General features: G+C 37.8%; 1 protein-coding gene across 4 annotated transcripts in view; it reads right to left on the bottom strand.

Moving 5' to 3' along the window:
- Positions 1–826: 826 nt before the first annotated feature.
- Positions 827–11428, bottom strand: part of SAMD8 (sterile alpha motif domain containing 8) — a 95819-nt gene continuing 85217 nt past the window's right edge. For all 4 annotated transcript variants that reach the window (XM_061405409.1, XM_061405410.1, XM_061405408.1 and 1 more), the window contains 2 exons: positions 5590–5740; positions 827–5421 (listed from right to left, as the gene is read on the bottom strand). In XM_061405409.1, the coding sequence (XP_061261393.1) occupies positions 5117–5421; positions 5590–5740 (456 nt within the window). In that variant the 3' untranslated portion in view covers positions 827–5116. The remainder of the gene's footprint in view (positions 5422–5589; positions 5741–11428) is intronic.

The following is an 11428-nucleotide window of genomic DNA, read 5'->3' as shown; positions in this document are numbered from 1 at the left end:
GAGCTTCAACCCATACCTAGGTCCTCAGAGTCTAAATCCACCACATCTTCCATTCTACCAAGCTGCCTCTCAGTCTGTTTTGGACAATTCTTTTCCAGAGTCCCCAAGATACAAGCTGGTGCCAGCACCAGAGAGGCTACAATTAGTAGCGATCATGAAGACAAATTCAGTCATGAATTAATAAACTCACATGGTCTTCTGACAATACTTAGTATTCCCAGAGTTGGCTCACACACCACTTAATGCTGGGCAGTTCAGCATTTCAATAGGTTAGGTGCATCGGCACCAGACAGACCATTTTGGATACAAAGTATATTATATCCTACATTCACATTACACCAGCAACAGCAGTGGGCAGCTCATTTGTTTGGTGTTTCCAGGGCTCTGAGTTGCTGAGCTACCCCTAACAACTATTTTCTCTTCTTTTCCTATTTATCATTATCTCCAAAGCTGATCCAACAAGATGATGGTACCTTCCTATAAAATCTACAATTAAAATAAACCCTAAACCGACAAACACAAACTTTAATGTGCCCAGGAAGAAACAGCTGTTTGCTTCCCTTTCCTCCTTCTCAACTTCATCTACAATTATTCTTAAACCATCAGTAATATCACTTTTCTTTCCCTAGTTTGCGGAAAAGAAAGGAGAAAGGGCAAATGGCTTATCTAATAGACAACTAAGAAGTAGTGCATGCCAGGGACTAGACAATACATTAGTATTTAAAGTTGCAGGACCCAATCATTTGCAAAAACAAAAAATTCACTTTATAAAACATAAAGCAGCTGCATTAATAATGCAAAGACATTTAAAGAAGAGACTACAATCCAATTTTCAAATGTTTTATTTTTAGTGTTTTTAAACATTTTAATACAACAAAGATATAAAATAATATATATTAGTTAAATCTGGATTTAATTTAGAATTGAGATATTTACTTATATACAATACTGTGCTTCAAGGTATGGCTACCACAGGAACTTTCACATCTTCAAGTAATACTAGTTTCTCTGCACATTGGGTGACATTTAGGTAGAATTCATAGAACAAAACATGCCCATTTTAGCCCAAGCTAATTTTGCTTCCCCCATTAAGTACCAGTCTCCACTTCTTTTGTTTCATATCAGAAATACTTCAATTGTCCTAACAAGTCATAGATTCTTTGAATAAAAAATTATTAAAATTGAACATTTTAAAGATGGTATTACTAACTGGTAACAATGCTTCACTAGTTCAGACAACCTAGTAGTTCAGATTGAAACAGAGCTGAAATAACAGCAAAATTAACATAGTACTCCCTCTCCTTCCATATTAGGTACAAAACTTCTTTATGCATAAACATGGAGTACACAGAGAAAAAGTCCTTGGCTAATATAAGGTAGAACCATAGTCTAAAAAATTAACTTTGGGGGAAGCTGAATTATGGCTTATAGATTGCACAGATGTTTTAATTCAACTTAATGCAAAATAATAGGCCACATTTTAGTTACTTGAAGTTGGTGGTCTTTGCTGGGGGTGAGGAATAAGTGAGAGGGGCACCAAAACCTATTTCCATAGTAATTTCAGTCATTCAAAGCTATTAAAAGAGAAGGAAAAATCCCTCAACCTCTTTCCTTTCTCACTGGTCACTTGTAGCAACAGTCTGACTTTTGATGTTACTAACAATTTCCTCTACAGCAGTACAGGGTAATTCAGATTAAACATTTCACAAATGCAAACTGTCACAGCCAAGTAAAGACGGCATTACAGTTGACATGCTTTGTTGGCTCTGAAACTCTCTAAATGAAACCAATACTGTTTAAGAAAGCCATGGGACTATTCTATAAAAGAGTTAGCCTATCTCAAATGCCTGCAAAGAACTGGCAAATGATTGTTACTATAATTACTTTTAGTAAGGGATAATTTAAGTCTACAAGAAGACAATCAAAGAATTAAATTTATTAAAGAGTTTAAAACAAGAATATGGTTAATGTTCTAAAACATTATGGAACAAGAATCCTCTAAAAAAAGTTTACTATGAAACTGACAATGAAATTGCTTTTTTACTGAATACAGTCAAAGCAGGTTAGTGTTATGAATATCACTTTGAATATATAAATAACACTTTCCAAACAGGTGTCCTCAAAACATAGGGTCTCATATTAGCTATAAAAGGATTTGGCACCTCTGTCCTTATTAAGTAAGAATTTTAAGCAGGTACAGGGTAGGGAAGAATGCCACTTGCAGTGCCAGAGTTACATCATCAGCAGGTCTCTAGCGTGGAGTTCTGTGAACAGTCCACACTCCTTTAACTGATTGGCTCTGTGGCCGAGTTCACTACATTCTGATTTAAAGTGATACTAATAAACAGACCTAGCATATGGAAAGTGTATTTTTACCTAAGCAATTCTGGCTACAGAGGATTATGGAGAAGACAGGCATGTTGAAAATTCTGCAGCATAGCCAAAAAAGGTTTCTCCCAAATTATGTGGTGATAATAGCAAACTTGCCTTCTTCTAAACCTGATATTCTCTACAAACTTCAACTAACCTTCAGTAACACTGTCCTGCAAGGAATTTTAAAAAAAGAAAAAAAGGTAATGCTGCCCCTAAGAAGACAGAAATTGCATGGAAGACTTTCAGTATAACCTCCAGTTTGCATCCCTGAACAAAAAATTGCCTTGGTTCCCTCTATACCGAAGTCTCAGGGTTTAGTGAGGTAAACCTCTTACATGTTTGAAACTGCATACAAGGTGAAAAATCTGTAGATCTAAGGCATGCAGTTTCTCTACCTAGCCACAGTCACAGTCAAAATGTAAATTCTACTTTCATTATGGTTTTAACAAAATTGTTACAAGAAAAAAAGATACAAAGACAAAATCTGGAAATTTCCAGACAAAACAATAAGTAACAAAAATATAAGTTTTATATTAAAAAAAGAAATGGAAAAAAATGTTGTCTCAAAGTTTTCCAAGGAAGAGACCTGGAGATGATTAATGTATGTAAACACTGCCTTGTAATAGTTATAACAATAAATTATAAATCTAGCTTACCTTTTCCTCAAAATGGATATGGTAAAAGGAAGGTTGGGAAGTTATTTTATACTCCTCATTGCAGTCTGCTGTTAGGCACTCTCAGTATCAATAGCTCTGCAAAGTTAGTTGTAATTTTTTTTTTCCTATTTTGTTCTAGAATAAAATCCATATGAAGGAAAGAAGACTGCTGTTAGGAAATTTACCATTAAGTAGTTATTCAACATTCTTGAATTAATGGTGCCACGGATTTTTTCCAAACATTTTTCCAAAAACCAAAATCAGTCCCTTCCTAGCTAAATTCAGGCTTCTTCTGTCATTTGGAAAAAGTGGATGTTATGTATCTTTTGAATTCAAGGGTCAAACTACTCTAACTGCATAGGAAACATCCTTCAACTTTCATGATAATGCACTTTCCTTGGATGAAATGTTGACATTTTCATCCCCAGAATGTAACAGAATCAACAATTTAAGGTATTATCAGATTCTAAAGTACGAGATTTAAAAGCATAATAAAACTAAATTATCTCATGACATTTTCTCAAGTGAAAAATAAAAAAACAATATTCAGAGAAGACCCAAACTGGGGTCACTCAGCACTAGCTGAAACTTGCTTGCATTATATCTGTTTCCCGCCCAATCCACTCAGGCTCCTTTGTAACTTACAGGGGGTGGGAGTATGACTCAAAGTGCAAAAATAAAATATTTCACTATATAAACAGCATGTTTCTGCTAAGTGGCCTAATTTTAGACCTCAATATGCCAGCACCTTTTCTAACTCCTTGTTTTAAAACTGAATGCAAAACTACACAATTAATATTCCAAGTGGCTAAGCTCATGAGTTGGGGTTCAACTTCTAATTCTAGAACCATCCTACTATCAGAACTACTGTACAAAATCATTAAAAGTTAAAGTGACAGAGGTTATCACAGAGGTCAAATTACTTAAGGTACTAAATTTCTAGTGTTGTAAACAGCAACTAAGTTATATTACTCCTGACTGCCAAATTAAAGCTAAATAGAAAGAATGTATGTACACAATTGTATTTAAAAATAAAAAACAATAAAACCTTTTCATATCCAAATATGTCTGAGGCTGTCTGATGGTCAAGATGAGAAATTTCAAAAACCAAATAGTTATATTATGCCTGCAACCTGTTATAAATTTCAGACAAAAATTTGCATGCAAACATCCCCATTTAAGGACATAAGAACTTTATCTAACATCTGATAAAACTCTCATTTTGCTCATTAAATAACATCATTAAAAAGCATAAAATTGGCCTGTCATCTATCCGGCTAACAGTCACAGCACAGTTATTCCAGGGACTTTCATCACTAAAATTAAGCCAATTTTATTTTTATGGATGCAGACATTTTTTCCCTCATGAATACTTACTGATGATCATACTAAACCCTTAGAACAAAAACAGAACTGAATCTTTTGTTAATTTTGGTGAAAAAAATGCCAGCATTATATTTGTACTTTGTCATCTTATATACGGCCTCTTTCATTCTCGTTTCAAGGATCCTGGTATCTTCAGTATACTTTTCTTACAGACAGTTCAGAAGGCAAAAATTAATTTGTCAGTAAAATGGATCACTTCCCAGAGTTGCATTTTTTTTAGAAAGACACAGAGATTAGTTCAAAGAACAAGTACTGCTCATTGGGTAGGGGTTTTTCCTCTGAAGAAAATAAGGAACCTAACAAATTATTAGTATTCTTCTCAATATTTCTTGCCTAGAGTCCTACTGGGGAATTTTTTTTTTTTCTTTTTACATCTTTCAACCAGCAAACTGCTTTAAGTTGATTAGCTTAAGTTCAATAGGCAAATAGTCAAAATGTAAAGCTAAGAGCCTGACTTCAATCATAATATTAAGTCTGCCTAAAGAGAAGGGGCAGAAAACATCTACTTAAACTTCTGTTGACAGACAGGTAAGGACTCTTGATTGTTCTTGTTGGCTTGCTATGGTCACAGCCTTGCTCAGGACAGAGAACTTTGTCAACATATAGGCAAAAAACCATTCAGGAACAACCTGGGGGAGAACACAAAGTTACTTTCAACAATGACTGCATCTTTAGTCATGAGCCCATTACAAAGATAGTCTTCATCCAATTAGTCTTTTCATTATTGCCGGTTTTGAAAATGGCCAGCAATATTCATTTGGGACTGTACCATTAACATTGCACTCAAAAAAAGAAAACATAGGAAACCAAATTCTTGCTCTCCTACTCTGCTGATATGCTCTCGTATTGGCTAGAGTATGGTAGTACAAAAAGAGTCTCGTTGTGATATAAAAGGCAATAAACACATCAATGGAATAATGTTCATGGGCAGCCAAAATGAAGAAGATTCCAAAGAGGTTGAGAACCCAGGATAAAGTGTGCAAGAAATTCCAGCTTCTTGGTGTATCTGAGAAAAGGACAGAAAGATCATTTTAAAATCATTTCTTCCAACATTTCTCCGTCATGCGTTTCCTAGATCTGTTTTTCCCATTCTTCATAGAATTTAACACCCTTCCCACAGCCTCCTGTATAGCCAGTCATTTGCTATGTAGAGAAGCACTAAAGAAATACTTACATTCAGTGACAAAGAAATTCAGCATAGTTAGGACGACTGTATGGCCACTGAACATGTAATCTCCACAAGTGTGAACGCCAGTTAGGGTCATACCAAAGCCACTCCAAATGGCAAAGGCCCGGTGTAATTTCTCCCATACACTGCCATATACCTATAAAGAAAGCTAAGAATTAGTGTTTCAAATGCTTAGGGCAATAGAGGCTCTTACAACTCCCACTGAAATTCAAAGACTGAATGACAGAGCTAAGCAAAATCAACCAGACTCCCACTGTAATTAACTGCAGACACCAATAATGGGTGGTCAAAGCTTGGCTATACTCAGAAATATTCTGGTAATTTAATGAAATCAATAGCCTCCCAGGTGGTGTAGTGGTGAAGAATCTGCCTGCCAATGCAGGAAATGCAAGAAACGCAGGTTTGATTCTGGGGCTGGGAAGATCCCCTGAAGTAGGAAATGCAACCCATTCCTCCAGTATTCTTGCCAGTAGAATCCCACGGACAGAGGAGCCTGGAAGGCTATAGTCCATGGGGTCGCAGAGTCAGATATGACCAAGCAACTGAGCACACATACAGTGAAATCAATGCAATTCAAACTTCTCTACTAGGACTTCCTTTACTATGAAAAGGTTGTTGTTGTTTAGTCGCGCAGTCGTGTCTGACTCTCTGTAACCCCATGAACTGCAGCACACCAGGCTTCCCTGTCCTACACTATCTCCCAGAGGTTGCTCAAGCTCATGTCCATTGAGTTAATGATGCTATCCAACCATCTCACCTTCCCTTCTCCTTTTGCCTTCAATCTTTTCCAGAATCAGGGTCTTTTCCAATGAGTCAGCTCTTCGCATCAGGTGGCCAAAGTATTGGAGCTTCAGCTTTGACCAGTCCCTCCAATGAATATTCAGGACTGATTTCCTTGAGGATTCACTGGTTTGATCTTGAAGTCCAAGGGACACTCAAGTCTTCTCCAGCATCACAGTTCAAAAGCATCAGTTCTTCAGAGCTCAGCTTTCTTTATAGTCCAACTCTCACATCCATACATGACTATTGGAAAAACCATAGATTTGACTCTGGTTGGCAAAGTAACATATCTGCTTTTTAATATGCTGCCTAGATTTGTCATAGCTTTTCTTTCAAGAAGTAAGTGTCTTTTAATTTCATGGCTGCAGGCACCATCTGCAGTGATTTTAGAGGCCAAGAAAATAAAATATGCTACTGTTTCACTGTCTCCCCATCTATTTGCCATGAAGTGATGGGATGGGATGCCATGATCTTAGTTTTCTGAATGTTGGGTTTTAAGCCAGCTTTTTCACTCTTTCACATTCATCAAGAGGCTCGTTAGTCCCTTTTCATTTTCTGCCATTAGGGTGGTGTCATCTGCATATCTGAGGTTACTGATATTTCTCCCGGCAATCTTGATTCCAGCTGTGCTTCATCCAGTCCGGCATTTCACATGATGTACTCTGCATAGAAGTTAAATAAACAGGGTGACAATACATAGCCCTGATGTACTCCTTTCCTTATTTGGAACCAATCCGTTGTTCCATGTCCAGTTCTAATTGTTGCTTCTTGATCTGCATACAAGTTTCTCAGGAAGCAGGTAAGGTGGTCTGGTATTCCATCTCTTTAAGAATTTTCCAGTTTGTTATGATCCACACAGTCAAAGGCTTTGGAGTAGTCAATAAAGCAGAAGTAGGTGTTTTTCTGGAATTCAGTTGCTTTTTCTATGATCCAATGGAAATTAAAAGCTTACTACAGCACAAAAGCATTGCCAAGTTTTATACCCTATAACACAGTAGTATTTGCTTGCCTGTTCTTGCCAATAAGAAACAGGCTATGACAGAGATAATGGCTACCATTCAATATCCATTTCCTTCTTCAGTAGTAACAGTTCTAAAATCAATTAGAAGAGGTGATGAATTCAACTATAACACTGCATTTCTCATCATTCCTTGCAGCTAGGAGTGGCTAAGAGACTAAGTTTTGTACAGTAAGATGGAAAGTGGAAGTCTAGAAGATTTCTGGGAAGGCTACTTATCAATGAAAGAGACAACAGCTTGGAGGAAGTCTTCTTTACCTTTCCTTCTTCCAGCCTACAACTCAGACATGACAGTTAAAGCTCTGGCAGTCACCATGACTACAAAGTGTCCTTGAGGATGCAAGCCAAGTGTTAGGACAAGAGAGCAGAAAGCCAGAAGAATCATGGATTTTTGATAACTCCATAAAATTATCAAACACCTGACGTGAAGTACCTATTTTCAGACTTCTCTTATGAGAGAGAATAAATCATTGCTTGTTTATTAAACTATAGCCACCATAAAGTTCCTGTTATTAGTAGCCAAATCTAATCCCAACCCCCACACATAAAACTTAAAAGAGCAATTCATTTTGAGGAAGAGTTTGAGCAATGGTCACTTTTTTTTAAAAGGCATTTAACACATCAGATCAGATCAGTCGCTCGGTCGTGTCCGACTCTTTGTGACCCCATGAATCGCAGCATGCCAGGCCTCCCTTTCCATCACCAACTCCCGGAGTTCACTCAGACTCACGTTCATTGAGTCAGTGATGCCATCCAGCCATCTCATCCTCTGTCGTCCCCTTCTCCTCCTGCCCCCAATCCCTCCCAGCATCAGAGTCTTTTCCAATGAGTCAACTCTTTGCATGAGGTGGCCAAAGTACTGGAGTTTCAGCTTTAGCATCATTCCTTCCCAAGAAATCCCAGGGCTGATCTCCTTCAGAATGGACTGGTTGGATCTTCTTGCAGTCCAAGGGACTCTCAAGTCTTCCCCAACACCACAGTTCAAAAGCATCAATTCTTCGGCACTCAGCCTTCTTCACAGTCTAACTCTCATATCCATACATGACCACAGGAAAAACCATAGCCTTGAGTAGACGGACCTTTGTTGGCAAAGTAATGTCTCTGCTTTTGAATATGCTATCTAAGTTGGTCATAACTTTCCTTCCAAGGAGTAAGCATCTTTTAATTTCATGGCTGCAGTCACCATCTGTAGTGATTTTGGAGCCCAGAAAAATAAAGTCTGACACTGTTTCCACTGTTTCCCCATCTATTTCCCATGAAGTGATGGGACCAGATGCCATGATCTTCATTTTCTGAATGTTGAGCTTTAAGCAAACTTTTTCACTCTCCACTTTCACTTTCATCAAGAGGCTTTTGAGTTCCTCTTCACTTTCTGCCATAAGGGTGGTGTCATCTGCATATCTGAGGTTATTGACATTTCTCCCGGCAATCTTGATTCCAGCTTGTGCTTCTTCCAGTCCAGCGTTTCCCATGATGTACTCTGCATATAAGTTAAACAAACAGGGTGACAATATACAGCCTTGACAAACTCCTTTTCCTATTGGGAACCAGTCTGTTGTTCCATGTCCAGTTCAAACTGTTGCTTCCTGACTTGCATACAAATTTCTCAAGAGGCGGATCAGGTGTTCTGGTATTCTCATCTCTTTCAGAATTTTCCACAGTTTATTGTGATCCACACAGTCAAAGGCTTTGGCATAGTCAATAAAGCAGAAATAGATGTTTTTCTGGAACTCTCTTGCTTTTTCGATGATCCAGCGGATGTTGGCAATTTGATCTCTGGTTCCTCTGCCTTTTCTAAAATCAGCTTGAACATCAGGAAGTTCATGGTTCACGTATTGCTGAAGCCTGGCTTGGAGAATTTTGAGCATTACTTTACTAGCGCGTGAGATGAGTGCAACTGTGCAGTAGTTTGAGCATTCTTTGGCATTGCCTTTCTTTGGGATTGGAATGAAAACTGACCTTTTCCAGTCCTGTGGCCACTGCTGAGTTTTCCAAATTTGCTGGCATATTGAGTGCAGCACTTTCACAGCATCATCTTTCAGGATTTGGAATAGCTCAACTGGAATTCCATCACCTCCACTAGCTTTGTTCGTAGTGATGCTTTCTAAGGCCCACTTGACTTCACATTCCAGGATGTCTGGCTCTAGATGAGTGATCACACCATCGTGATTATCTGGGTCATGAAGATCTTTTTTGTACAGTTCTTCTGTGTATTCTTGCCACCTCTTCTTAATATCTTCTGCTTCTGTTAGGTCCATACCATTTCTGTCCTTTATCAAGCCCATCTTTGCATGAAATGTTCCTTTGGTATGTCTGATTTTCTTGAAGAGATCCCTAGTCTTTCCCATTCTGTTGTTTTCCTCTATTTATTTGCATTGATCGCTGAAGAAGGCTTTCTTATCTCTTTTTGCTATTCTTTGGAATTCTGCATTCAGATGTTTATATCTTTCCTTTTCTCCTTTGCTTTTTGCTTCTCTTCTTTTCACAGCTATTTGTAAGGCCTCCCCAGACAGCCATTTTGCTTTTTTGCATTTCTTTTCCATGGGGATGGTCTTGATCCCTGTCTCCTGTACAATGTCACGAACCTCATTCCATAGTTCACCAGGCACTCTATCTATCAGATCTAGGCCCTTAAATCTATTTCTCACTTCCACTGTATAATCATAAGGGATTTGATTTAGGTCATATCTGAATGGTCTAGTGGTTTTCCCTACTTTCTTCAATTTCAGTCTGAATTTGGCAATAAGGAGTTCATGATCTGAGCCACAGTCAGCTCCTGGTCTTGTTTTTGCTGACTGTATAGAGCTTCTCCATCTTTGGCTGCAAAGAATATAATCAATCTGATTTCAGTGTTGACCATCTGGTGATGTCCATGTGTAGAGTCTTCTCTTGTGTTGTTGGAAGAGGGTGTTTGTTATGACCAGTGCATTTTCTTGGCAAAACTCTATTAGTCTTTGCCCTGCTTCATTCCGTATTCCAAGGCCAAATTTGCCTGTTACTGCAGGTGTTTCTTGACTTCCTACTTTTGCATTCCTGTCCCCTATAATGAAAAGGACATCTTTTTTGGGTGTTAGTTCTAAAAGGTCTTGTAGGTCTTCATAGAACCGTTCAACTTCAGCTTCTTCAGCGTTACTGGTTGGGGCATAGACTTGGATTACTGTGATATTGAATGGTTTGCCTTGGAAATGACACATAATAACAATATAAAAAACTGCTGTAATTTTATTTGCATTTCTATGTGCAGCATGCTACTATATGCCCTTATGTTATTGCATTTAATTTCCACAAAAATTGTATGAACTGATAACTGTGTAGATTAGGAAACTGGCTTCAGAGAGGTCACACGGCTAATAAGTAATAAAGACATGAACAGAGGGAGTCCAGTTCTAGAGCCCTACATCTTAAAGATTCTATGGCCAATGAACAAGAGGAACAATCTCATTAGAATCGCCAATTCATTAGAAATCTCACCTGATTATACACTAACCAGTTTCCCCCTTCTGTCTCAGTTGATGGCAGGAGAGGGAGAGAAATTTATTATCAGAGAAAAGGAAAGGAGATACTAAAATATACATGGTTTGCTTATTTCCATGACCTCTAATGAGAATAGGGTTAGAGATGTTATGCAAGTGAGAGTAAAAAAATCAAGCAGTGAAGAACAGATTGCTAGGAAGATATCTCAGCCAAAGACAGGAAACAAGTGATGCCAGTTAAAAAAAAAAAAAAAGAAATTATTACACAATACTGTAAATCAACTATACTGCAATAAATTAAAAATACTATAGTACAAAAAAGAAAAGCAATTATTGCCCAATTACTTGTCTCCCTATCCTTTCCAATCATGAAATGCCCCAAATATCTTTCCAGAAAAATAAAAACTGAAACACAATAGAATGAATTGAGACATTTTGACGAGAAATTTGCTTTAACTGTTTCTTTCCTTTCCATCACTAAATTAGAAAAAAAACAGGCATGTTCTTGGTTCTGTCTCCAAACCCACTACTTTTGGGAATGAGATTTCAAGCA

This window comes from Bos javanicus, chromosome 28 (assembly GCF_032452875.1).
Source record: "Bos javanicus breed banteng chromosome 28, ARS-OSU_banteng_1.0, whole genome shotgun sequence".
Lineage (NCBI taxonomy): Eukaryota > Metazoa > Chordata > Mammalia > Artiodactyla > Bovidae > Bos > Bos javanicus.
The sequence above is the reverse complement of the archived record's forward strand: the minus strand, read 5'-3'. Positions and strand labels throughout refer to the sequence as shown.